Consider the following 27687-nt stretch of genomic DNA (forward strand, 5'->3'; position numbering starts at 1 on the left):
ATAGATGATCTGCAGCTATCTATGATATGGTGAGGGACCTTATGTATATTGACTTGCATGTGAATGAGGTTCATGGTGTCATCCTGTTCAACTATGTTGGAGATATGTTTGTTGCTAATGTAGGTCACGACACCTCCACCTTTATACCCAGTCTGTGTTATTGTTGCTCTAAATGTGTGGAAGGCATTCTAGCCTTGCACTGCTAGAGTACTTTCTATGGCTTTAACCAAGTCTCTGTCACAGCACAAATGTCTGCATTCTCTAGAATGAGGAGGGATTGAAGGGTGTGGTGTTTTAGTTTAGGCTGCTAGCATCAAGCAGTAACAGCTTAAGGTTGCTTTGGAGACTTTTTATGTTGATAGTTTTGTCTTTTTGGCATTGCCTAAAAAAAGGTAATGGGGGTTAATGACAAGTTTTAGTCAATATCTGAAAGCATGGGGAGGGTCAGGTGCAGCCCATCCTTGTCAAAGCACCATGGTCTGTTGAGCATGTCTTCCCATGCTGACAAATATTGGATACCCTGGAGTGACACCAGAAAGTAAGCCAAGTATTAAAATCAGTCATTTTATGTCCGTACTGTGGCATCAACCTTGGTGAAGGTAGAATGCTGCTCAGTGCAGGGCTCGTGCTTGTTTGTGACACAGATTCTGAGAGATCCATTACATCTCTTTTTATATATTCCTTTGAGGTACGTCTCAGGTCATTTCCACCCACATGGACCAGACACGATAAAATTGTCTTGGTACCTGGGGGGAGTGACTTGAGTGTGTGTGTTATATAGCAGATACTGGCTCCAGACAGGCAAATAACCATTGTTTTCTTGTCTAACCTGGTAAGCGGGGCATCTGTGTGTCACATAGCAGAGTCCACAGTGACAAGAGTATTAGGTAAAGTATATGCTTGCCTTATGGACTTTGCTCTTAGGAGACCATTGGGTGTAGGCTTAAGTGAGATGCTTGGTGCTTCTTTTGGTGTGTATTTTAATGATTGCTGAAGAGCAGTGCTGCCATTAGGTGGCTTTGAAAGTCTTTGAGGTTTGGGAGGGTTTCTTTTAAGTGCCCCATCATAAGACAATCTGTGTGTGTGTGGAGAGCGGTATGTGTGAAGGATGTAGTGCGGGTATTCTTGACAACCTCCTTTCTATGTGAGTTTTTTTTTGTTTCCAAGGAAGTAGTACATTTACATCTGTCCCATACTGTTATTTTCTTTAATGATTAACTGGTTATCTGAGAACATGAGACAATTGCTACATTGCCTTAGGATGCCCAGATCTACCAATATGGCCACAGAGACATGGGGAAATTGCATATTCATGTTATCTAGTCCTGTAATTGGGTGGGCTGTTTAGAATTAAGGATTTAATTTTAATAGGGGTCTCCTAGGGTAGTTTCTGGGATTAAGGGCCAGATGTTAAATAGTGCTATTCTATACACAAACTAGTTTCTGGGGTTAAGGGCGAGATGATGTATAGTGCTATGGTATGGTAGTGCTATTTGATACACAAGCTAGCTTCTCTAAGCTTAATTCTGCACAGTGCCACATGGACCTAATCCTGACTTTATAGGGAATTTTTTTTGTGCATCTATTTGCTGCTATACAGGACACTACAACAGCAGTGCAGCACAAACTGTCCTGTTTACAGCAGAGGAAATAAAGCTTGAAAATGAGTTTTATTTTCTCTAGAGACAATAAATGGACCCACTTTGAGCTCCCTGGAGTGCTTCCCAACTCAGAGAGACCAGGTAAACACTTTCTGCCCATAAGATTGTCTACCTTGAATTTGTTAATATAAAAGCACAGCAAAAGTAGCTCTTGAGTGTAGATTAGGCAACAAAGAACTTTCAAACAATTTAGTCCCTGGTAATTCACCCTTCTGTATGGCAGTCTTAAGGTTAACAATACTAGGGAAAAAAACAAAAACAAATGGCGAAATAACTCTTTTTGCCACAAAATTAAATGCTTTAAAAATGCACAAAAGCAGTAACTCTCACAGTGTAAAGCAAGTACAAGTCCAGTAAATCAGAGAATGTTCTTATCTTAGCCTGGATGGCTCTGGATGTAGCTGAAACACTCGAAAAGCATTGTAGAGCTATTGTCTCAGTTGATCTGAGAGGGGGCCTTTCCTGATGAATCAGAAGTACCACTGCACTGTGTATGAATGGCTTTTCCGCTAGGTGCAGTTAGAGTTCTTGTAAGATGGTTAAATATACATTGTTATATCGGGATGCACTTTCTTGATTTGCAGGAAAGTGCTTAAACAGTGGCATGGTGGCAGACTTTCTAGCATGGTGCATCAGTATGTGCTGTACTATGAGCATGCAGATTTCTACAAATGTGAGATTTAACAGGAAAGATTTTGATTGAAGAAGAAATATCCATCCAAGGGCTCATTAAGATGGGTCTTTTTGCAAGTCAACTGAAGTAAAAATACAGTGTTTCAGAAGTTAGCACTAAATAAATTTCTTTCCTTGGAACCTGGAGTACTATTAATACCGGTTTCCTTAGGAGGATAAAGTTTTAGAACATACAGTAGAGTCGATTATCTGAATGTCTATTATCCGAAACATCAGTTATCCGAACAAGCCTTCCAAAGTCTTTGGGTAGGAAAAGTCATCAAGTCTGAATATATAAACATTGTACATATTCACTTGAGCATGATGTCCTTCAAGGATGCATCTGCAGTCATCACATATGGGTTGTCCTGCCTCAGGCAGCCCTTCGGTCAGCCGGATTCCAAAGTCTGGGTCCGGCGTCGGCTGATGTCGCCCTTTCCCCGACGTCAGAGCGCCTGGGGTATAAAAGCGTCAGCCGACGCCATCTTCCTCAGTCTTTCTTGCCGCGTGGTACCCGAAGCAGAAGCAGTTCGCAAGTGCCGGTCGGCCAGCTCCTGTAATTCAGCTACCGAAGACTTCAAAAGCTAAGTACCCCGTTGGGGACTCTTTCTTGCCTCAGCCGATGTCAGATAGTTAATAATTGCTTAACTTGTGGGAAACAAATATCTCATAAGGATTTCCACTCTTACTGCCTCCCCTGCCTAGGCCCAGACGACGACGTCTCGGCCTGTTCAGCCTGTGCTTCCTTCAACCGACGCACTCTTAGACGTCGGGCGGAGTTTGCAGAGGAATTTTTTGGGGCTAGTTTTTCGTACAATATGCCGTCGGAGACTCCGACTTCACCTTTAACAAAGAAACGGAAGGACAAGGACCGACACACGCGGGCCGCGGTTTCGGCTGAAACCATGGCCAGGCATACCGCAAGTGTCTCGGTCTCGGCTGAAACCGTGTCCTTGATACTTCCAACCCCCGAAACCGCTCAACTGACAACCTCGGCCCCGGAGGCCCCTGCCGAGTCGGTTATTGAATTTCCTTCTGAAACTGGTGTCTTGGAAACTTCCGACACCATTCCTCTAGACAAAACTACACCAGCACGTGGTGCAGCCAGGCCTCCTGCATCCATGTCCATAAAGTCATTCACCAGGGCTAAAGCTGCTAAACACACAAAAGCTATGCCTCCCAGGGTTATTCCTCAGGGACCCACTACAAGTTCACAGATTCTATCTTTAGCAGAGAACCTTATTTCCTTAATTAGGGGCTCTCAACCCCATCCGGACAGGGGCTCTCAACCTCCTCTAGACAAAAGGCCCAGGGTTGAGCCCTCTGATCCCCACTCCTCAGAGGAGGCCTCTGATGGCTCTGCTCTCTCGGACTACCAGGAGGAGGTTTTTTCAGCCTACGAGGATTCTGATGCAGAGGAATCTATCCCCTCGGCCTCCCCTCCTGAAGAACTGTCCTTCGGGGAGACCCTTCACTCTGTGAGAGAGCATTTCAAATGGCAGGGCCAGGAATTCTCTTATTCCAGGAAAAGATTAAGAACTTTTCTGCATTTACCTCAGCATAGACCTTTGGCTATTCCTCCTGTTTTGAATGTCATTGATGATGTGTACTCTGAGTCTAGCATAACCCCTGACACTCTTCCTCCGGCCCCTGTCAAACCCGATAGGTACTACAGGGTCCCGGACTCACATCATTTTCTTTACAAGGCCCACTCTGCTGATCCAGAAACTATTTCCCAGGGCCCTAAGGGGTTGCAGGTGCCACTACAAAAAATCCACTCCCCTCTGAAAGGGAGTCCAGGGCTTTAGAGAGATGGGGTAAAAAAGTGTATACTTCTGCTACTCTTTCTATGAGGGCATTAAATTGTCAATTTCATATGATACAGTACCAAGAGTATTTGTTAGATGAATTGCATAAGAAACTGTCTTCACCTGAACCCCTAGATCGCAAATCACTTCAGGATCATCTGGTACATAACTCCCAGCAGGTTAGCAACCATTTTTTGCAGTGTGGTTATGATGCATTGGAAGCTTCATGTAGGTCAGCTATGACAGGTGCAGTCATACGTAGGCATGCTTGGCTGAAGGAACAATCTCTGCCAGACCATGTTAAAGCTAAGCTTCTGGATGCTCCACTGGAGAAGCAAAAGTTATTTGGCTCCACTGCTCAGGAGGTCTTAAAGAAATTTGAGGAAAAGGCAAAATCTGTACAAACAGTTAAAGATTTTCTACAAGTTCAACCACCAAGATTCAGCAGAAATTGGCCTACCAAGAATTGGTCCTTTCCAGACACAGAAAGATTTCAGAGAGGCAAGAACAGGCGTGCCAGAGGTAGAGGGCAAGCTAGAGGCTCCTACAGAGGACGTCAATGGCAGCCTCCCAACCAGAGAGGTAGTGCAGGACCTACAACTGCTGCACAAGGACAGACTCAATGACTTTGCTTTGACTCCGCCAACCAGGGCTCAATTAGAAGCACCTTTGGGCGGAAAGCTTTCTTTATTCTCAGAAAATTGGCACAGTATTACAAGAGACAAATGGACACTGCAAATAATAGACAAAGGATACAGGTTCCATTTTCACACATTGCCAAAAAGAAAAGGCATGCCAGACCTGCCACCAAATCAAAGGGCAGAGGATTTGAAACAAATCTCCAACTTAATGCAAATGAAAGCTATAGAAAAGGTTCCCCTTTCAGAACAAGGCCAAGGATTTTATTCCAGACTATTCCTTGTTCCAAGAAAAGAAAATCAATGGAGGCCTATACTCGACTTGTCCGCACTGAATACTTATCTCATTGTGCCAAAATTCAAAATGCTGACTTTACAGCAACTTCTTCCCATGCTGGGCAAGGGGTCTTGGCTGGTGACTCTAGACCTCAAGGAGGCATACCTGCATGTCCCTATCAGACAAAGTTGCAGAAGACACCTCAGATTTCTTGCAGGTTCAGAGCATTATCAATTATCAGCATTGCCCTTTGGCTTATCTACTGCGCCCAGAGTATTCACGAAATGCCTGGCATCAGTAATTGCACACTGCAGACTTCAGGGGATTCAAATATACCCATATCTGGACGACTGCCTTATACAAGCGGACAGCCAGCAAACTTTGGTAAAGGACTTGAGTTATGCCATCCACCTACTGCAGGCCTTGGGATATACAGTCAACATTCACAAATCAAGACTTGTTCCATCCCAAAGAATAACTTTTCTGGGTGCAGATCTAGACACAACCACCCAAATGGCTTTTCTCACAGAAGAAAACAAAGACAACTACCGGATTACTTCAAGAATCTGACAAGACAAACTCAGCTGACTGCAAGGAAAATTCTGCAGGCCCTGGGTTACATGGCATCTTGCATTCTTTTGATTCCACAAGCAAGGCTGCATATGAGGAAACTACAATGGTACCTAAGGAGTTTATGGACTCAGCACAGTCACAGCTTAGAAACTTTGATCCCACTCATTCCATGCCTCCAAAAGGAATTTCTGTGGTGGGCTCAAGCATGCCAGTCAAACAAGGGTCTGCCCTTCAGCAAACCAATAGCCAGCCAAACCATTACAATGGACGCTTCAGACCACGGTTGGGGAGCACACATGGAGGGCAGATGTATTCAAGGACTATGGTCACAAAGGGAGCTACGCATGCACATAAACCAAAAGGAAATGCTGGCAGTGATACATGCAATAGAGGCCTTCAAACTCTTTCTGCATCAAGGCCACCTGCTAATAAGGACAGACAACACCACAGTTATGTGGTACATAAACAAGCAAGGAGGCACCCATTCCTACACTCTTTGCAGACTGGCAATGACTCTATGGGAACTTTCCTTGAAACTCAATATAGAGCTGCAATTCCAGTTTGTGCCAGGAAAAGACAATATACTGGCGGACAGCTTAAGCAGAAATATCATGAATGCACACGAATGGATGCTGCACCCAGACATCTTCCTACAGATAGCACTATCATGGGGAAGCCGGACATAGATCTTTTTGCCTCCCCCCACAATCATCAGCTGAAGAAATTCTGCTCAAGGACATACCACCCACAAGCATGGAAAGTGGATGCCCTCTCTTTCAGCTGGAGAACTCTAACAGTGTATGCATTTCCACCTCTTCCATTATTGACCAAGGTCTTACTGAAGATCAGGACAGAGCAGCCAAAAGTGATTCTGATAGCTCCGGACTGGCCAAGACAGCACTGGTACCCACTGTTAAAGAGCATGTCATGCACGAAACCATGGCCTCTTCCTCAGTGGCCACTTCTCCTGACACAGCACAATTACAAAACTCTGCATTCCAACCTGAAAACCTTGCAACTAACAGCCTGGAAAATACCTTGACTCCTCCTCAGGATAAGCTATCCAAGAGAGTGAAGGATATCATCATGGAAGCTCGCCTTCCTTCCACAAGAAAGGCATATTCAGCAAAATGGAAAAGATTTCACACTTGGAGCACCACAAAGGGCCTAGATGCGACCGTGATGAACATGGCACATATCCTGGAATACTTGGCGGAAATGCTCCACAATGGCCTGTCCTACTCTTCCATTAAAATTCATGCTTCAGCAATTTCAGCAGAGTACAATACTGATCCACCTGTCTTTTCTCATCCTCTCCTAAGACAGTTTCTAAGAGGAATTAAAAACATCAATCCTCCAAGGAAACCTCCAGTGCCTACTTGGGACCTTAACTTCGTGTTGGAAAAATTAACTCTGCCTCCCTTTGAACCAGCAGCATCTGCGGAACTACAGTTCCTGTCTTGGAAGACTGCCTTCCTTCTGGCCATAACCTCAGCAAGAAGAGTATCTGAGTTACAGGCCCTCATGGCAGTACAGCCATTTCTTATTTTTCATCAGGACAGAGTCTCATTGAGAACCAATCCTTCATTTATGCCAAAGGTGGTATCCAGGGTCTCATTAAACCAAGCTATTCACCTGCCTACCTTCTTCCCAAATCCACAAAACAAAGGGGAGAAACTTCTGCACACCCTGGACATACACAGACAGTTGCACTACTACTTGGACAGAACTAAAAGCTACAGAAAAACTGACCAGCTGTTGGTAGCATATGCTGCTGGTGCACAAGGAAAAGCAATTTCCAAACAGGCAATTTCAAAATGGATAGGGAATTGCATTCGTTTTTGTTATTCCTTTCATGGAAAAACTGTGCCAACTAACATTAGACCTCATTCCACCAGAGCCACAGCCATCTCCACAGCCTTCTTAAGAGGGGTGGCTACCAAGGACATTCTAGAAGCTGCTACATGGAGCTCCGTGCATACATTTTCCAAACATTACAATTTACCTTTATATTCCAGATCCAGAGCAGGCTTTGCTACGGCAGTCCTGCAGGGTATTTTAGCTACACCATCCTTTACATAGATCCTCCACCCCCAGATTGGCTATGGTATTCTACCCATATGTGATGACTGCAGATGCATCCTTGAAGGACATAGTACAGTTTTGTACCTACCATAAATGTAGATGTCCGATAGGTATGCATCTGCAATCAGGTTTACCCTCCCTCCTTCCCCTCTGTGGTATTTCTTGGGTACTTATCCCTCTTATATCTAGCTGGGGTTATCTATTATGGTGTATTTGTTTTATATTACTGTGCATGTTTGGAATTTTTTGCATTTCTCCAAATTTAGCCTTCCTTAGAGGGCACCTGGCATCTAGGGCAAGAAAAACTGAGGAAGATGGCATCGGCTGACGCTTTTATACCCCAGGCACTCTGATGGGGAAAGGGCGACATCAGCCGACGCCGGACCCAGACTTTGGAATCCGGCCGACTGAAGGGCTGCCTGGGGCAGGACAACCCATATGTGATGACTGCAAATGCATACCTATCGGACATCTACATTTATGGTAGGTACAAAACTGTACTTTTTTTGTGGTTGTAGCTAGCTCATGTGTGAAAAATTTTCTTTATTGCCCACTGGAATTGCTGAATGGTTGAAAAGTGTACTCCTGCGTGCAGAAAAAAAACATGATTTTATAAGTTTAACTAGTTCAGTTGTATGTTTGATTATCCGAACTACCCTAGGTCCCAATTAGTTCAGATAATTGACTCTACTGTAAGTCAGCAACCCAGAATTTCTGAAGTCTGGTTAAGAAATTGAATAATGGAAGAGATGAAATATTAGCTTTAATGTGAAAGCATATATATTTGCTTATATTAGCAAGTATTCATTCATTTATTCCTTTTTTTCTGTGTGCTGTCCCTCCATATTTGCCAAACATCGGGCTTTTATTGAACTTGAGCTGATTTCTTTCCTTGTACTGGGTGCCAGTAGCATGGTAATGAGATCCATCCAAATGGGTCATCATTCAGGCAGCTATCAAGATTCTTTATGCCCTCATTGGCACACTGGCAAGGGTGAGTGGTATAGGCTGTAACCCCTTCCCTGAGCAGGGAACATCTGATCTGTATCACTTTGAGGGAGCCATTTTGCCCTGCCCTTGTGAATACATGCTCACATGGTCAAGATAGCTCCCAACTGTGTGGCTTCATTACAAAGTGGCTGTCCCACATCCATCCTTGAGTCACTGCCCATCTTATAAAGGATTGTGGCAATGGACTGCCCTGGTCTTGCCCCTCCCTCTTGATGTGGAAGCCCATCCCCCTGCGCTAGTTTCAGTAGATGCCTGAGCTGCTAGTTATGCTTGGTCTACAGTCAAGGATTTATTGTTGTATGTCATCTCCTCTGGCATGCCAGAGGAGATGACATACAACGATAAATCCCTGACTGTAGACCAAACAACCCAAGCATAACTACAGTCAGGGATTTATCGTTGTAGGTCATCTCCTCTGGCATAGTCATTCTTTTATTGTCAATAGCCTTTTTTTGTCCAGTTTAGGATTGTAATAAGCTAGAGCCTGTCTCAGCTAGCAGTAGTGTCAATGTAGGAACTAGTCCTAGATGGCATGCCAGTCCACCTCAAGAAAGAGAGCCATAGGGATCTAAGAGCCATTTGATCAGTGCCAATTCACCCACCTGCATGCCTTTTGTACATTGAAAGAAACTTGAGCCCCTGGTGAAAACTGTGCATACAGGCTGGATGTGCAGATTTCACACTGGACGCCCTGGCTAAGTGGAATTCCAACCTCTTTGAGACAACAGTGTGTTAACCACTGCAGCATATGTGAACACTGTATAACAACAGTGATTAAGCAACTGCTAGGATTAGCAAATTTCAAGTTGGCACAGAGCCATAAGGATCAGCCTGAGAGTCGCAGGTGACAGATACCCTGTTTGCAACCATATAGATTTTTTGGTGGTGAACAGCTGTCATTTGTGTAACTGCAATGCCACCAGGTCTACTTACCTTCAAGAGAGTTAACAGACCTTGCTGTTTCCTAGACAAATTCCAGCTCAGCCTAGATATGAGGGTAATACCATTGGTGGTGAATGATCATGAGTAAGGTACAGAAATTACTTGCCTTCTGTAATTGTTCAGTTTCCTATACTCTCCACTGCATTAGAACTTCCCAGCCCTCCTCGCTCGCTTTGCTTGCAGAGGTTTTACTTCACTTTTTTTCCAAACACTTCAGCTTGGTTGTATTGATTTCTTTGAGGGCTTTTAATATTTCTTTGCAGAATTCAAGATCTATGTAGATTCTCTTGTCAAGAGAGCCTTTGCTTGTTCTGTAGTTGATGTCATGATCCACTTTAGATAAATTGTATGTATGCTTTTTATCTTCTGCTCAAAAGAAGGTGGAGGAGCAATTAAAATTAAAATTCTTGCATTTAAAACCATGTACATTTTTGTAGTGCTTACATTCATGTTTGTGATAATCATCTTCAGTATTGTTTGAGGGGATCACTTTATAATCCCGAAATTCTGAAATACCGAATTTCAGAATCTCGAGATCATAAAGCCAAAGGCTGACAATACCGAAACACCAGAAGCACGAAATTCAAAATCCTGAAGTTCGGAGATTTTGAATTAGCGCTTTTGGTGTTGCACTGTATGAATGGATAGGTGGAGATTCAGGTGAGTATCTATGTTTAAGGGTTTTGTTTAGGGGATTTATTGTGTGTCAGTGTATTGTGTTACTATGATGTGTGTGTGCAAGGGGAATATAGCTTGTATGGTGGTGTTTTCGTGTGTGTCTGTGTAGTGCGACCTTGGAGTTAGAATATTTAAGTGGGGGGGGGGGGAGAGTGCAGTGTAGTGTATTCTGTCTGTAGTGTAGGTTCATGTGTTTGTGTGTGGGGGGGGTTGTGTGTATGTGCATGTGTGTATGTAATATTCGGGATTTCAAAATTCGCGCTTCTGGGGATTTGGTATTGTAAACTTTTGGCTTTATGATCTCGAGATTCTGAAAGTCGGTATTTCAGGATTTCGGGATTATGAAGTGAATCCTGTTTGAGTTATGGCTGCTGGCAGCCTCTATCAGTAGCTGGTTAGTTCATAGTTTCATAGGTGTTTACTAGGCTAACGACCACAAGGGCCTTTTTTAGCCTAGCCATGCATCCCAAATCTCTGATAAGTTCTGATACCTTTTATAAGTGTAATCATGAGCCTGGGAGATGAGCCATTTACAGGTTACCTGTGTCCATTAGAGAGACAGGTTCCAAATCAGGGATGTATTTCCAGTTTCCCATCCAATTGTTCAAGTGGCACTTGAATTGGGTTAGGGTGGGACTCTGCTTCACTTGGATGGAGGAGCCTGTTCCATAGATGGGGTAGTCTCTGGGGATACATACCTCTCTCCAGCAGGTCCTATTTGTATCATAGGCAAGGTTTAAGTCTTTAGAACGGATAATTCTGGTGCTGTTTGTTTTGTGGATATGCAGGAGGTCAAACAGAGTGGGGTCTGACAATGCCCTGTATGCCAGGTATAGATCTTACCTCAAAAGCCTGTAGGAGACGGAATACAGGGATAGGGTTTAGAAGCAGTCTGCATAGGACATTTTACTTATGCCCTGTATTCTTTTAGTGAGGAACCTCTGTGGATGTTCCAATTGTTGGATATGCTTGGTTAGGTACATATAAAAGGGGGCATTGTACTCAGTGATAGTTCTAATGAATGCCGAATACAGTAGAAGAATGACTTCCTCGGACTTAGATGCCATATCATTATATATAAGTTTTGCAACATAGAATGATTTCGGCACCACTATAGACATGTGATGGTCAAAGGCTAGATTACTTATCTGTGTGTGTCCCTAAGTTCCTGACTACTGGATCAACTGTAAGAGGTCTGTTGTCAATACCATAGTTACCAGGGATGGATGACTTCCCAAGGGATACTGTTATGCATTTCTTGGCATTTAGTTTTAGCCCATGGCTCTGACACCACTTGTTTATTTGTGTCATCCCCTCCTGGAGAGCATTTGTGTCAGTGTGAGATTCAATGACAGCTCCTAATTTACAGTCATCTGCAAATTTAGTCAGCCAGAGAAAACTGACATTGGCCTTGACTTTTGAGAAGTAAATTTCCAAAAACAAGCGGCCCAAGAACTGATCCCTGAGGGACTCCACTTCTGACTGGCCTCTTTGTAGAGGTGGACTCCCCAATTCTAACTTCTTGGGTCCTGTCTGTGAGCCGGTTTGCTATCCACCAGGTGACATACGGGTTTGTACCTAACCTCTTGTTTGTCAACAATACCCGAGTGGGGTATTGTGTCAAAGGGTCTATATTATATAAGCAAATGCACTGAATTGCGAACTCTGTATAATCGACCAACAATCCCCAAAAACCCAAAATGTCAAACACAGATCAGCGATTCCCCCCCCAGAGAAGTGGGGGGGCTATGCCCCCTACTTAAATATACAAACTCCGAGATCGCACCACAGTGGAGGAAATGGCAATGTCCTGAAAACGGCCCAGTGATTTTTTTTTTTTCCCTAGGAAAAAAATTGCTGTTCCTTGCTTTTGGTATTTTGCCATTTCATGTAATGACGTTCAACTAAACAGCGTTCACAATTCATTGAGTTCACTAAAATAATAAGGAGCCTGTGTCAAATGCCTTGGCCAGTTCAGGGTAGGCAGTGTAAACAGTTTTGCTGTCATCCATTGCTTTGGTGACCTTCTCAAAGAAGTCCACCAGGTTGAGTAGGCATGATCTGCCCGTGATGAAACCAAACAGGGTTGGCAACATTTTCACCTCTTGAGGCTTAGATAGGAAGATTTGACATTTTTCGCTTAAGATGAAGTTCTTATTTTCCATGTTCAGGACAACAAGCTGAAGTAATTTACTGGTTTTAGCATTTTGAAGTAGCTTTAACCAGCAGCACCCCCCCCCCTCAATAAATAAATAAATGAAATTAGATAGTAATTTTTGGTGTGCAACAGCATAGTTACAAGTATCTGAAGTTAACTTTTATTGCTTTATATGTTTGCTTGTGTAGAATATTCACACACAGTTTTCATGCCAGTCTGGGTTAGTGGCAAGTCCTCCATCTCTCCTCCCCCAGCTGACTTCTCCATGTATTAGAAATGTAGTCTAGAAATACTGACTTCAGATGAGAATATCACTTGGGGGGGGTGCATGATGGGTACCCAGGGCTACTCTCAGAGAGAAATGTTCGAGATTAATGGGAGCATTTGTCACTTAATCTGCAGTGTTTGCTAAATCCAAGATCACTGAACCTTGAGTAGGAGCACTTCTGAGAGTACTGCAACCACCGCCTTGGAATATATGCCCCCACACACATTTGCATCACTTGTAGTTCGTGTTCTGTGGATATTTAGTAAGTCATTGGAGTTTCAACAGACAACCCCCCCCCCCCCCTGTTGTTTTCTTGTTTTCTCCATCAGACATAACTGAGTGTAGAAGAACTCGTCTATGGGTAGCACTGCTTATACATGTGAGGGAAAAAAGTCAGAATTCTAGTATTTTAAAAACTTTGTTTTGACCGTCTTAGTGGAGTGTACCACCATACTCAATGCATTCAAATAATAGAGAACATAAATAAGAAACAAATTATTGAAGGGAGTAGGCATAGTTTTTTTTTTTTTTTTTTTTTTTTTTTTTTTTTTTTTTAGGCTCCTTCAATATCATGACTGTACTCTACACCAGTACCAGAGAAATAGTACTGCTGCAACTTTCTAGCTGATAAGCAGGGGAAATCATAACCACCTCCTGTGGTTGTCTTCATGTTTGGACTAAAGCCATTGGGTATGGACCGAAGCCTCAGAAATACTGACTCACCATTTAACATTACAGAGCAGACAGCACAGTATTGCCAGCATACTTCACTAGTGTGGAAATCAGATTGATTATTGGGCAGTGCCACATTTGTCACAGTACTACCACTACTCTTGTTTGAGGTATTTTCTGATAAAGCAGTTGTCTGCTTTGGTGAAAAGAAACCATCTTTGTTTTGATTCTGTATGAAAAGAACAGCCAGACTGCAATGTTACACTCGTGTAGCATTCATGCTCCAGAATAGTCATAATATTCTGTGGTAATAAAATTTGTATGAATTCCTGTTATGGAAGGTTGAAAACAGTTACATCAGTACATGTTAGTTGTGAATATCCTGAATTGTGAAGTTTTAAATATGCCATGAAATTTGTAATGACTTACTGGCTTTGTTTTACCATTTTCTAAATTTCATTAAAAGGTAGAGGTGGTGAAGTTATCAGGTCAATTTGTCGTCAGTCCAGGGCAAGAGTAACTTGTGAGAAGGAGACCAGTGATCAAAAACCCACACTAAAAAGACTTATCACAATACAGGGGAACAAAAAGGAGGTCCAGGAAGCAAAGGTAAGTGAACATCAGATGTTTTTTGTTACGTAAATGTATTGAACCTTGTTTGTAGCAATAGTCTGTTTCATAATAAAATTCTGACAAAGCCTTGCATTATTTCAGCTTATCTGTGCAGTTTGCCTAGTCTTACTACAGAGGCGCTAATTATTAAATTGGCTTTAGATGCAAAGACTTGCTGCTCTTTGTGGAAGTATAATAGTAAAAATCACATTTGGATATAAACTGATTTCTTGCAAAATAGCTTGAAGGGCATTGTTTTCTTCTAGAATACAAGTGCTAATATCGAACATTGAATGATTGAGCTTGTTCATTTATCATTTCCACCTGTGAGCTTTCTGCATCTTTGTTGGAAATTCCCTCACTCTGGCATAAGTGTGCACATTTTTTTTTTTGTTACCCATTGCTTGTCAGTCATTAGTCGTCCTAGTAATTTATGGACCTTTTCATCCTTGTAATCTATGAACCCTTTTGTTCCCTTCAGAGTAAGATGCCCTGTTTTGTTTCCTGTAAGGCATGGGTCAACCCCTAAGGTTGTCAATCAGATGTCCATCAGTTTTTTTCTGCCTAGTCTCTAATCCCACCCCGATGATTGATACAAGCCACCCATGTTATTGAATGTGCCCTACAGTGACATCCTCCATTGTTAGTTAGCAATCACATGCATATGCTACTATAGCTGTCAATACTGAGCTTATAGGATTGTAGTTTACACCTCCTTTTATTAATTATTGGGCACAAGTCAAGCCTCAGCTTGCTCGTTGGCAGTGGACCTGACCATAACCAACACTTCCCACCCCCTTCATACATACACACACACACATGCTCGCTCATGCACACACACTGCACGCACACATGTATAGGCACTCTGGCAACTGCTGTTCCACTCCAGTCCCCTCTGCTCAGTTCTTTCAGCACCCAAGCTGCTAATCAGATCCAGGTTGCCTGGGTCATAGTCGAGGCTTTTTACTTGTGTGTCACAGAGCTGGGCATACTGTTGCACATTTGTGATGGTACTTGCAGCAGTATCATGCATCTGCTTCATAAAAGCTCCATTCCCTCTGCCCATAGTTAGTTTTTTTTCCTTCATGCTTATAGAATTTGGAGCTCAAAGCCTTGTCATTTTCATTTAAAAATAAATAACTGAATTATAGCTCTGCTTTGAATGTTCTCTTGTTGTGGTTTCAAATTTAAGAAGAATGGCAGGAGGAGAGTACTTCTCAAGGTTGAAATTTTACCTGAAATTTTTACTTAGATTAATTGAGGCTTATGCCTTCTAGAGGTAGGGCCACTTTTTCCACTACCTCTTGCGTCTCTTAAACAGTCCTTTCCTGTCCAACAGGTGTTTGGTTCTGTTCTGCTGCTCTTTCTTTGGGGTTCTTGAGGCTTGGTAGTGATGTACTCTTTGCTGCCACACTGGGCATTGCATCTTAACCTGCTTCTACCACCTTTTTTGCTTATTGACTTGTTCCCAGAGTTCGTCAAGCCTGATCATGGGAGTGACCCTTTGAGCCATCCAGTTGCAAACTTGTGGTACCTGCGACAGAGGCTTTTGTATTCTAAGGTCTCCCCTGTTTGGGCTGGTAAGTTGTGTTAGAGGAATCATCACAGGGTGAGCCAGTACCAGTATCAGTGACCCAGTTGTGAGAAATTGAGCACTTGTTTGACTGTTGCTGGGAGATAGCCATGTCTGAAGAATTTTGGCTGTAGGAACCTCACTCTGCCAGTGTTTTCCCTGGTACAGCTGTCTTCTACTTTTGTATATGCCTTGCTTGGCCTAGTTTACTGAGCATGAGTCTTGATACAGTTCATTTGCCAGAAATGATAGACACAGGATTCACTTCTGGTTGACTGCCTAGGGAAGCCATATGTGGACACTTTAATTTCTGTGATAGGCAGAGTTCTGAATCTCAGAATTCCTCCATTTCCATGATAGGTAAGACTTCCTGTACTTTGAGACCGTTTCCAGATCTTCTTTCCATTCCCACTGTTAAAAAAAATTAAATGTTAGGTGGTTCCTTCTGCAGACAGGATGGTTAGCCTTGTTAGGAAAAGTAGGATAAAGAGCCCATTGTGGTAGTGCAATTTCCTGGGAGACCAAACAGTATTGTCAGGACTCCTAAAGATGAGAACTATTTTATTTAGATTCCTGACATAATAGTGATGCTTTTTTATTTTTTTATGAGTAAAGTGAAGTAATTGTATGTTGGGGAAGTGTCAGTATATGTATTTCTTGTGAGTACTAGTGATAGCATATGTTCCAACTGACTTATTACAGCAGTACTTTCCATCAGATAGGTTTCTCCCTTGGAAGGAACATGGATACCCTTACTGGTCCTCCTTGTACTGTACCTAAAAAGAAAACAAGTTAAAGAGCCCTTGCATGTACCGCAGGCTCAGACTACATCTCGTTCTTTGGTGGTAAACTCTGTAAAGGCCACAGCTCATTCCTCAGACCACTCACTTGGCTTCCCAAGGCTCTGGTATAGTAGCCCCTTCTGCCATGTCATCTATGGCTCTTCTAATGCTATACTGGCAGTGGGAGAGCCATCTTCTTTGGGTATGGGAGTTTCTGCAGAAGGTTCTTTCTGAGGTGGCTGTGGTAAGAGAATTGTTTCCCATGTTGAAGTGCCATCCTTCCGCTGATGATCTAGGGATGTCCATAGGAAAAAGAAAAAAAAGGTCAGGTTTCAGCTAAAGACAAGTGTGTCTGTTAATGAAGCTGGATTACTTACCTTAGCTAAGGGTTTAGTACAAGTTTTGAATCCTGTGAAACGGCAAGAAAATTTAAATGTGATTCCTAATTCCACAAATCCTGAGGATGTTTTATCAAATGATTCTTGTAATGACAGGGACAGGGCTGCTTCTGTATTTTCCTCATAAGCACCTGACCCTAATTCTGAGGAAAGTTTTTCCTACAGAGGAGTTTTCTTTTTCTGAGACTGTGCCCAGGATGAATAATGCATTTTGTGAGGGAAAAAGTGGATGCCCCCCAGAAGGCAATAGTATGATTTGTTGCAAGTGGATATTCCACCTACTTTACCTGTTCTTCCTATTATGCCATCCTTGGGAGATGTTTTTGATTTGGTCTGTGATACTCCAGCTAGTCAGACTTCAGTCCCTAAAAAGGCAGATAGACTTTATGAACTTCCTTAGTCTAACAAGGATTTTTCTCACCCCAGGTGTGACCCAGCAGCTATTTATTTGTTCTGCAGTTGCTAGCAAGGCTCTGGTTATTGCTTGTCCTTCACCTTTGGACAGAGATGGTAAAACCTGTGACAGGTTTGGAAATATTTTTTTTTCTTAACTCACTCAAGCCTATAATGCCATATGTCCTTGTATTCATCGGTTGCAGTATTCCTGACATAGGGGAGTTGCATGCCAAGGCAGCAACCCGAGATTGGCCAGTATACCAAAATCTTTACCTTGGTTGTGTTGTACGTCTGACGTAGGCCACCAACAGATGTTTACCATAAAAGAAACATACACTTGCACCCCCCTCAGAACTTTGCCACCAATTGGATCACCAGTCAGGATGTCTCCCTGCTGTCGGAATCACAGATTTCTGAGACAAGTGCCCCCATTGGGGGAACCTTTTTTTTTTGCCTCTTTACTACCTTATTCCTTACTGAGATTAATGTCATCCAAGAAGGGGAAGTGTGACTGTGGAACACAGATTCCACAAAAGGATAGTTATAGTCGGTGCCTTTTTTGCCTTGGCCCTCAGCATGACCACAAAAACTGCTCCATCTGCCAGTGTTTTGTACCAAAGACCCTCCTTAGTTGGTTGTCCTCCCTTGTAATCTGTCTTGAAAACCAGAGCCTTAATCTTTTGCCAAAAAGTGCGATGGATTCCTCCTCAGTCCCGATGGCTGAGCCTGCTAAACGTAAGGCCAAAAAACTTAGGCCTGAAACTGAAGCTGCACTTGTCGAGTCGGCTGTCTCTCCCGAAGCACTTGAGAGCAAAGAAACGCATGTCGACCAGGTTCCAGACCCACAGGCCAAGTCCATTTCACAGGCTGCCTTGGCTCCAGACCTTTGCATGTCCAGAGAGGCCTCTCAGATGTTGGTCTCCAATGTCCAGAGGGAACCCAGGCTGATTGTGTCTGAGGGCCCTACAGGCGTTACCTAGATTATTGTTAGGGAGGACGTTGACTTTGATATTGTCAAATGTAGGTCTACGTCTGGCTCTCCTTCTTTGCACCGTGTGGATACCTCTGCAGAAAAGAAGCAAAAATCCAGACCCACAGAAGGAATGACTAAACTTCCCTCAAGGCCTTTATGGCACTTAGGCCTCCATCAGGTCATCCTGCATCTCCACTGACCTAGCCTGACTGTCCATTAAAAAGGCCTAGGCCTCATCCCACTTCAGAGTAAGATTCCTCTTCTGAAGGGGATGATGACCCTATGGATTACTCCTCACAAATATCCTCTTCCCAAGAAGAGGATTCTAATGAAAACAAAATTCCATTGGAGGAGAATTCTTTTGGGGAGACTATATCTAGAATGCATGACCACTTCAAATTGGACAGTACAGTTATGCCTGAGGTCCAGAAACATTACTATGACCTCCTCAAAGTACAGTCCCCCTAGTCCTTCAGCTGTTCCTCCTGTTATACCAGCTTTTTTGGATGCTTTTGCATCCACCTCCACTCATCCTTACTCTCAACCTCGTGCCCCTGAAAAGCCCGACAGGTACTACAAGGTACCTAAAGACTGCCAGTTTCTTTTCAAGTTCCCAGTTGCAGATCCTTCTGTTATATCTTTTGCCTCTGACAATGCCTCCAGGCCACTTCCTTCTTCTCTCCTGCCTTCAGTTCAAGACAGCAGACAGCTGGAGAGGCTGGGAAAGAAGATCTAAACCTCAGCCACCCTGGCCTTCAGAGCATTAAACTTACAGACACACACATGGCCAAGTATAATTTGTAACTCCTTTGTCAATTTTCCAACTCATTTCAAATGTGCCAGATTCTCAAAACAAGGCCCTAGCGTCCTCTCTGCTTGCTAGTTCCTCCAAGGTAGCTAGACACTTTCAGGTGCAGCTGTGACGCTGTAGAAGCCACATCTAGAGCTGCTGCTTCTTCCTCTGCCCTCAGAAGATTTGTCTGGCTGAGGCTTCAGCCCTTACCTGAGGACACCAAGGTTAAATTAATGGATGCCCCCTTGGACAATACTGCCTTTTTTGCCAAACCCTCTGTGGACCTTTTCAAATCCCTACAAGAGAAAAGAAAAGAACTTAAGAACCTAAACATATTTTGGTATCCCCCATGCCTAAATTTCCCAGGAACTACCCTGCGAAACAAATTTCTGTTCACAGACCATCCAGAGCACCACAGACTACACCCCAGAAAAGGCCTAAGAAAACTCAACAGCTTTCTCCTCCTTTTGCCACTTCCTTCCTAGTGTCTAAACAGCCCCTTCAGGATCGGATGGGCTCCTCTGATTTCTCCAGCAACCTGCCTGATCCCACCTTTCCCACTGCCTTTCACTTTCCCTTCCCTCCTGGGAACTCATCACAAAGAACTCTTGGGTGTTAAGCATCATCAGGAGGGGGTACTTCATGGTCTGGCAGGAGGTGCCTTCCTTTCAGGGGTTTTTCCCTACCACCAGTAGACCATGTCCCCCTTTTCCCACCAGTCTTGAAAGCCCTTCTAGAATAGGGCGCCAGTCTTAAAAGCCCTTCTAGAATAGGGCACTATTGAACCTGTTTTCCCCAGAGCAAGAAGGAAGAGAGTTTTACTCTCACCTTTTCCTAGTTTCCAGGAAGGAAGGCCCATGGAGACCTATTTTAGATCTCTTACCTCAACAACTTTCTAATAGTTCCCCGCATTCAAAATGCTTATCTTGCAAACACTATTCCCTCTCATCCTCCCTCAAGCTTTCCTAGCTTCCATAGATATCAAGGATGCCTACCTTCATATTCCTGTCCACCACAGATAAGGGAAATTCCTACGATTCTCTGTGGGATCCACGCACTACCAGTTCTTGGCTTTGCCTTTTGGACTCTCCTCTGCCCTGAGAGTCTTCACAAAATGTCTACGTCCAGTGGTAGCCTTTTGCATACTCCAAGGGATCTTAATCTACCCCTACCTAGACGACCTCTTGATACAAGCCAGTTCTCAAACAGAATTGAACAAAAACCTCCAAAGGGCAGTTGCCATTCTAAAAGACCTGGGATTTACCATAAACTTCAAAAAGTCATCCCTGGTTCCATTACAGGATCAAACCTCTTTGGGCTGCAAATTTCAAACCCAGAGCTTGATGGTATCACTCCCACCATCCAAGGCTCAGGAGATTTCACAGCTCCTTGCGGAGACTCTCCCCTTGGAACAGATATCTGCCAGGCAGTTCCTTAGAATCTTGGGGCTCATGCTTCAACCATCCTCATGCTTCCTCTAGCAAAACTACACGAGGAAACTCCAATGGTTCCTCAAGTTTGTATGGTCTCAACATGCCCACCCTTTAGAATCCCAAATCCCACTGCTACCCTGTCTAAAGAAGGAGCTCCAGTGGTGGATAACAAAACTATAAATCCAGGCCTCCCCATTCACCCACTGCCCCCAACTCGTGTCCTTTTCACAGATGCATCGGACACAGGTTGGGGAGCAGCCCTGGATCACCACACATTTCAAGGAGAGTGGACACCCTCCCAAATGAGTGGCCATATAAATGTCGGGGAAATAAAGGCAATCCTTGCCCTTTAAACATCCCAATCCCTCATCAGACCGGGGATATTAAAAGTTTACACAGGCAACACGACAGTCTTGTGGTACATAAACAGGGTGAACCAGATCCTGCCTCCTTTGCATACTAGCCATGCAGGTCTGGGATCTAGCATACCTCTTGGTTGTATCCCTCCACGCAGTCTACATTACTTCCAGTCAGAATACTGTGGCAGATAACATAAGCAAATCTAGAACACAAGCTCACGAATGGATGTTTCACAGGGTTGTGATATTCTTCGTGTTTCACTGTTGCAGTCATCACCTGTGGGTTATCACTGCTGTAGTAGCTCTCCGTCAGCCCAAATACCAGTCAGTGATTTTCTGTGTCGGCTGCTGTCGCTTGCTGACCGACGTCAGGTCATCAGTGCTATAAAGCAAGGCAGCCAACGCCATTACATCAGGTTTTCTTGCCAAGGAGCCTGTAGCAGAAGCAGTTCGCAAGTGTGCCGGATGATTGCTACTAGTGTTTCAATTACAGCTGAAAACATCTAAAGCTAAGTACCCCGTTGGGGATCCTTTTTTCTTGTGCTAACCGATGTCCGAAAAAGTTAACAATTGTCTCGTCTGTGGAAAGCAAATCCCACACCGAGACTTCCACTCATACTGCGTATAGAAAATCTTACTCAGGAAAATGATTCTGCTCCTGGAACCAGTCTAGGGGGGGCAGTACCTCACAACCTTCCATCCCTCTGGGCTACCTAGCAGAGCTACTTAATAGTGGCCTCTCCTTCTCTTCTATTAAAATCCACGCCTCGGCTATTTCAGCTCATTTTGATACAGAGCAACCCCTGTTCTCCATCCTTTGATTAAACAATTCCTCAGAGAGGCTTCCAATATCAGACACCATGCCACCTGGGACCTGAATTATGTTTTGGAAAAACTAACCTTACCACCCTTTGAACCTGCTGCTTCAGCAGAACTAAGATACCTCTCCTGGTAGACTGCTTTTCTTCTAGCTATTACCTCAGCCAGAAGGGTTTCAGAACTTCAGGCACTGGTGGCCATTGAGCCCTCCATCATTTTCCGTGCAGACAGGGTCTCCCTGAGGACTTGTCCTTACTTCATGCCCAAGGTGGTATCTAATGTGACTCTCAACCAGGCCATACATCTACCCATCTTCTTTACTAACCTTCAAAACAAAGGGTAAAGAATTTTGCACTCACTAGATGTGCACAGACAGCTCAGATACTATCTGGACCGTACTAAACCCTTCAGAAAAACAGACCCACTACTTGTCAGCTTTGCCCCAGGGGCAGAGAGGGAAGCCCAATTCCAAGCAAACCATTTCCAAACGGATATCACACTGTATCGATTTCTGCTACAGATTACATGGGACCCCCCCCCCCCAAGTCTGTTCAAACCCATTCCACTAGGGCAGCCTCCACTTCCACAGCATTCCTCAGAGGAGTTCCCACCAGGGACATCCTGGAAGCTGCCACCTGCACTTTTGTCCATTCCTTTACCAAGCATTACCACCTTACCTCTATTTTCTAAGGCTAGGGCAGGGTTTGCCTCTGCAGATGTGCAGGGCATACCCACTCATGCCTAGATCTCTTACTAAGCCTACCACTCCTCTCCTCAGCTTTGGAAATCCTCCCACAGGTGATGACTGCACTAGTGAAACACGAAGAACATAGTACAGTTGTGTACACTTACCATAAATGTAGATGTTGAGTGTTTTTTTTATTGTTGCAGTCCTGGTTTCCCTCCCTCCTTCCCCCTTATATATATTTTCTTTTGGGAGACATAAGCTTCTCACGGTGGCTTTTTGCCACCAGGACCTTTTTACCATATTTCCTCGGGTTTCTGACTGGTTAGGGCAAGAAAACCTGATGTGTAATGGCGTCGGCTGCCTTGCTTTATGGCACTGACGACCTGACGTCAGTCAGCAAGCCACAGCAGCCGACGCAGAAAAACATTGACTCTGGTATTCAGGCCGGCCGAGGGCTACCACAGCAGGGATAACCCACAGGTGATGACTGCAACAGTGAATACACTCTAACGTCTACATTTATGGTAAATGTACACAACTGTACTTTCCTGGACATTGTCCACCAGTGGAATATTCCAGAGATCGACCTGTTTGCCTCCTGTTTGAACAAGCAACTCCCACAGTTTTGTGCCAGAGAACCCCATACTTAGGCATGGAGAGTGGACATCTGCCATTCTCATGGCAGGACAAATTCCTATGTGCATTCCCTGACCTTCCACTAATTCCAAAAGTCCTTTTGAAAATCCAAAAGAAAAAGCCAAAAATCTTGCTGTTGACTCCCTGTTGGCCATGACAACATTGATAACCCCTTCTCTTTCATTAGCCAGGGGCAGTGACTACAAGTTGCCCCACAGAGTGGACCAGCTAACACAGTACAAGGGCTCACTTACTCCACCCACACTTGCAAACCTTGCAACTGACCCTGTAAGTGATAGAGCCTTGATTCCATTCAGTCACCTTTACTTTGAGGACATACTTGAGGTCCTGCAGGAGGCCAGGAAACCTACTACTAGAAAAATCTTAACCTCTCCAAATGGAAAAAGTTCTCCATCTGGTATCTTAACAGAAACCAGGACCCGCTGACAGCAGACCTACCTATGATTTTGTCCTGTTTGAATTGTGTAATGCGGGATTAGCTTACTCCTCCATAAAAGCCCATTTGTCAGCTATCTCTGCTTGTCAGCCACTTTCTCTGCCCTTAGCTTTTAGACTTGAAGCTAAACAATTCCTCAAAGGCATCCTTCGTGTCAGACCTCCCAGGAGATGTGTAGCTCCACCCTGGGACCTCAGCTTTGTGCTGGAGAAATGGACTAAGGCACCATTTGAGCCAGCTTAAATACTGTACTTTTAAAACTGTCTTCCTGGTGGCCATTACCTTGCAATCCCTTACGGCATGTACTCCTTTCCTGTCTTTCCACAAGGACAGGGTTTCCCTCGGGACCAATCCCTTCATCCCCAAAGTTGTCAATGAATTGTCCTTAACTCATTAATATCTACATGGTCTGGAATGTCACACCTTTGGCAGTCTACACATACCTTGCATTCCAGAGCATTTTCTGAAAAATAAACTTAAAAGCGAAGATAAACAAATGTAAATATTTTGTGAACAATAAAACGTATTAAAACTATGCACACAGCAATGTTATTAGTAAGAAGTTCATAGATGTGTACTAGGCTAATGGCCCTGGAGCCTTTACAAGCCTAGCCCATAGGATTACCCTGGCATTGTGCCACCTGACCTTAGATGTTCTTCGTGTTTCACTGTTGCAATCATCACATTAGGGTTATCTGCCTGCAGGTAGCCCTCAGCCGGCCTGAATACCAGAGTCTTGGGATTTCTGTGTCGGATGCTGTCCCTTCTTCCATGACGTCAGGTCATCAGGGGTATAAAACATGCAGCCGAAGCCATTACATCAGTCTTTCTTGCCGTGCGGTGCCCGAAGGGGAAGCAGTTCGCAAGTGCCGGTCGGCCCACTCCTGAAATTTTCGTTTTCAAGTTTCAGACCTGAAGTCTTCTAAAAGATAAGTACCCCGTTGGGGATCCTTTTTTCTTGCTCTAACCGATGTCAGAAAAAATTAATAATTGCCTTGCCTGTGGAAAGCAAATACCTCATAGAGATTTTCATTCTTACTGCGTCACCTGTTTAGGCCCAGACCACGACGTTCCTCGCTGTCGGTTTTGTGCCTTAACGCCCGAACTATCAGTCATCAGGCAATTTCTGTAGTTAAATACTTTCACTCTCAATCTCCGTACTCCGAAATGGCATTGGTAACCCATCCAACTACCGATCTTCCGAAAAAACATAAGGATAAAGACAGAGACAGATCACTTAGGTCCAAAACTGCTGACGATGTTACTATTAAGCTAGTCGCTAGTCCGCCGGTACTCGCTGAGGTGCTTTCGTAGCCCCTGATTCCTGCTTCTACAGATTCGCAGGCCTCTACTGAGACCCATTCGGAGTCTGTTATGCCATGAGATGCTTCTTTGACTATGGAACCTGCGGATGTTTCTACCTTGGATGGGTCTGGAGTCGCTGTGCAGCCAATGGCTTCTGTGGGTGTATTCAAGGGTACCGATTTTCATATTAAACAGACAACTTCATTTCAAGCTAAAAGTAATGAATTTTTCAGGCCTAAAGTTCGCACTACTCCTAAGAAACAGACTACCAAAGCGCATTCTCAGGCCCACGGGCCTCAAAAACAAATTATTAGAATGGCTGCAGACCTTATTACCTTAATTAGGTGAAGCCAGCCTTCCCCCTCAGAGACCTAGAACTGATTTTCCTTCTGATTCTTCTGATCAGGAATCTGATATCTGTGTTCCTTCTGACTACCAGAACATACTCTTATCTACCTATGAGGATTCTGATGCAGAGGATTCCATTCCCTCTGCTTCCCCTCCAGAAGATTTTTCTTATGGTGAAACTCTCCATACCCTCAGGGAGCATTTCTGCTGGGAAAGCAAGGAATACTCTCAGTCCAAAAAGAGACTCAGGGAATTTTTAAACCTGCCTCAGCACAGGCCTCTCGCTATCCCTCTGGTTCTGGAAATTGTAGATGATGTTTTCTTGGAATCCAGCCTTACCCCGGATACTTTGCCTCCAGCTCCCAGGAAACCTGACAGGTACTATAGAGTACCTGACTCTCACAAATTCCTGTTCAAGAATCCTACTGTGGATACAAAGACCATTTCCCAAGGACCAAAAAGCATTAAGGCTACTACTGCCAGGAATCCTACCCCTTCTGACAGGGATTCTAGGGCTTTAGACAGATTGGGTAAGAAGGTATACACCTCTGCTACTCTGGCCATTAGGGCTTTAAATTGCTAGTTTCATATGTTAAAGTATCAGCAGCATATTATGGGGCTAATTAAACAGAAAATTATGTTGATTCCTGACTGTGCAGAACACAAAGATTTGCAAGAGTTAATGCATTCTGCTGACCAAGTTGGTAAACATACTTTGCAGTGTGGTTTTGATGCTTTAGAAGCATCTTGTAGGGCTGCTGTCACTGGGTCTGTTCATATAAGGCATGCTTGGCTTAAGGAACCAAACTTGCTACATCATGTCAAAGCAAAATTACTGGATGCACCCTTTAAACAAGAGCGCCTATTTGGCAATAAAGCAGAAGTTCTCAAAAGGATGGAGGAGAAAGCTAAATCTATGCAAACTGTTAAAGATTTCTTACAAGTACAGCCACCTAGATTCAGTAGGCATTGGCCTTCAAAGAACTGGTCCTTTCCAGTCCCTTCCAGGCCTTCAGTCCAAACCCAGGGGCAGCAGAACCCCCCAAGACTTCAGTCTCAGGTTATCCACAGATCTAAGCAGTGGGGTGCTCCCACATCCAAAACAGGGAGTAGTAAGCCACCCCCTGTGGTAAAGTTGCACAATGACTTATCCTTAACTCCCCCAAGCCTTGCTCAAGTACTTGCACCTTTAGGAGGAAAACTCTCCCTGCATGCAAAAATCTGGGAATACGTTATCCAAGACAAATGGGTTTTAAACATTGTTTCCCTAGGATACAGATTCCACGTCCACTCACCCCCAACCCTAAGTGCATGGCCAGACCCCCCCCCTCAAAAACCAGTGGGCGGAGGCCCAAAAGCAAGTACTTTCTCTCCTCAGCATCAAGGCTATTCAACCTCTTCCAGCAGAACAAAGGGGAGAAGACTTTTATTCAAGACTGTTACTGGTTCCCAGAAGAGAAAACTCCTGGCGTCTTATCCTGGATTTATCTATTCTCAACACCTTTCTGGTGGTTCCAAAATTCAAAATGCTAACTCTCCAACAGCTGCTTCCTATGCTAGCCAAGGATGCTTGGCTGGCAACCCTAGACTTAAAAGAAGCTTACCTGCACATCCCCATAAGGGAATCTTGCAGGAAATACCTTTGCTTCAGGGCAGGCTCTATGCACTATCAGTTCTCTGCACTTCCCTTTGGCTTATCTACTGTGCCCAGGGTATTCACAAAGATTCAGGCGGAAAGTCGGGACTTGCTACTACAGCACTTGGCATGTGTAGAGACTTCTAACTTCACCGGTGTACACTATCAACGAAAAGAAATCACACCTAGTACCCTGCCAACCGATTGTATTCCTGGGAGCAAGCTTGAACACAACTTCCCAGATGGCGTTCCTTACTCCAGAGATACAAATTTATTTGACAACTTACTTCGACCTACTGGCCACCAAAACCCAGCTATCTGCAAGGAAAATACTGCAAGCTCTGGGGTTCATGGCCTCTTGCATTCTGTTAATTCCATATGCAAGACTGCATATGAGGAAAGTTCAATGGTATCTAAAAAGTCAATGGTGTCAACATTCTCAGGACCTGGAAACAATAATTCCTATCATTCTGTGTCTAAGAGTAGAGTTAGTTTGGTGGGCAGAGGCCTGCAATCACAACCAGGGACTCTTTCACTCTACCCCCTGCCGCCCAAACCCTAACAACAGACACCTCAGACTATGCATAGGGGGCTCACATCCCTGGACAGTGCATTCAGGGCAAATGGAACCCAAAGCAGATGAACCTGCATATCAATCAAAAAGAAATGCTAGCTGTACAGAATGCTCTGACAGCCTTCAAAGGCCTTATTCTTCCAGGACAATTATTGGTAAAGACAGACAACACCACAGTTATGTGGTACATAAACAGGCAGGGGGGAACACATTCCTACCTACTCTGCAGACTAGCCATGGCTCTGTGGAACACAGCCTTGAGCAGCCAAGTGCACCTACAAGCCCAATTCCTGCCAGGCAAACTAAATTCACTGGCAGACAACTTAACCAGAAATTTCATGGACCCACACGAATGGAAATTGGAACCCAAAATGTTTAAACTTTTGGGGAACAGATGGGGGACACCAAAGGTGGACCTGTTTGCTTCCCCTCAGAACTATCAATTGAACAAATACTGCACCA

General features: G+C 44.1%; 1 protein-coding gene across 3 annotated transcripts in view; it reads left to right on the forward strand.

The window, feature by feature from the left end:
- The window catches only part of TDRKH (tudor and KH domain containing), a 1796665-nt gene that overhangs the window by 551406 nt on the left and 1217572 nt on the right, over positions 1-27687 (forward strand). For all 3 annotated transcript variants that reach the window (XM_044079937.1, XM_044079939.1, XM_044079938.1), the window contains exon 5: positions 13910-14052. In XM_044079937.1, coding sequence (XP_043935872.1) covers positions 13910-14052 — 143 coding nt within the window. The remainder of the gene's footprint in view (positions 1-13909; positions 14053-27687) is intronic.

Source organism: Protopterus annectens, chromosome 8.part0 (assembly GCF_019279795.1).
Source record: "Protopterus annectens isolate FY-2018-M chromosome 8.part0, PAN1.0, whole genome shotgun sequence".
NCBI classification, from domain to species: Eukaryota; Metazoa; Chordata; order Ceratodontiformes; family Protopteridae; genus Protopterus; species Protopterus annectens.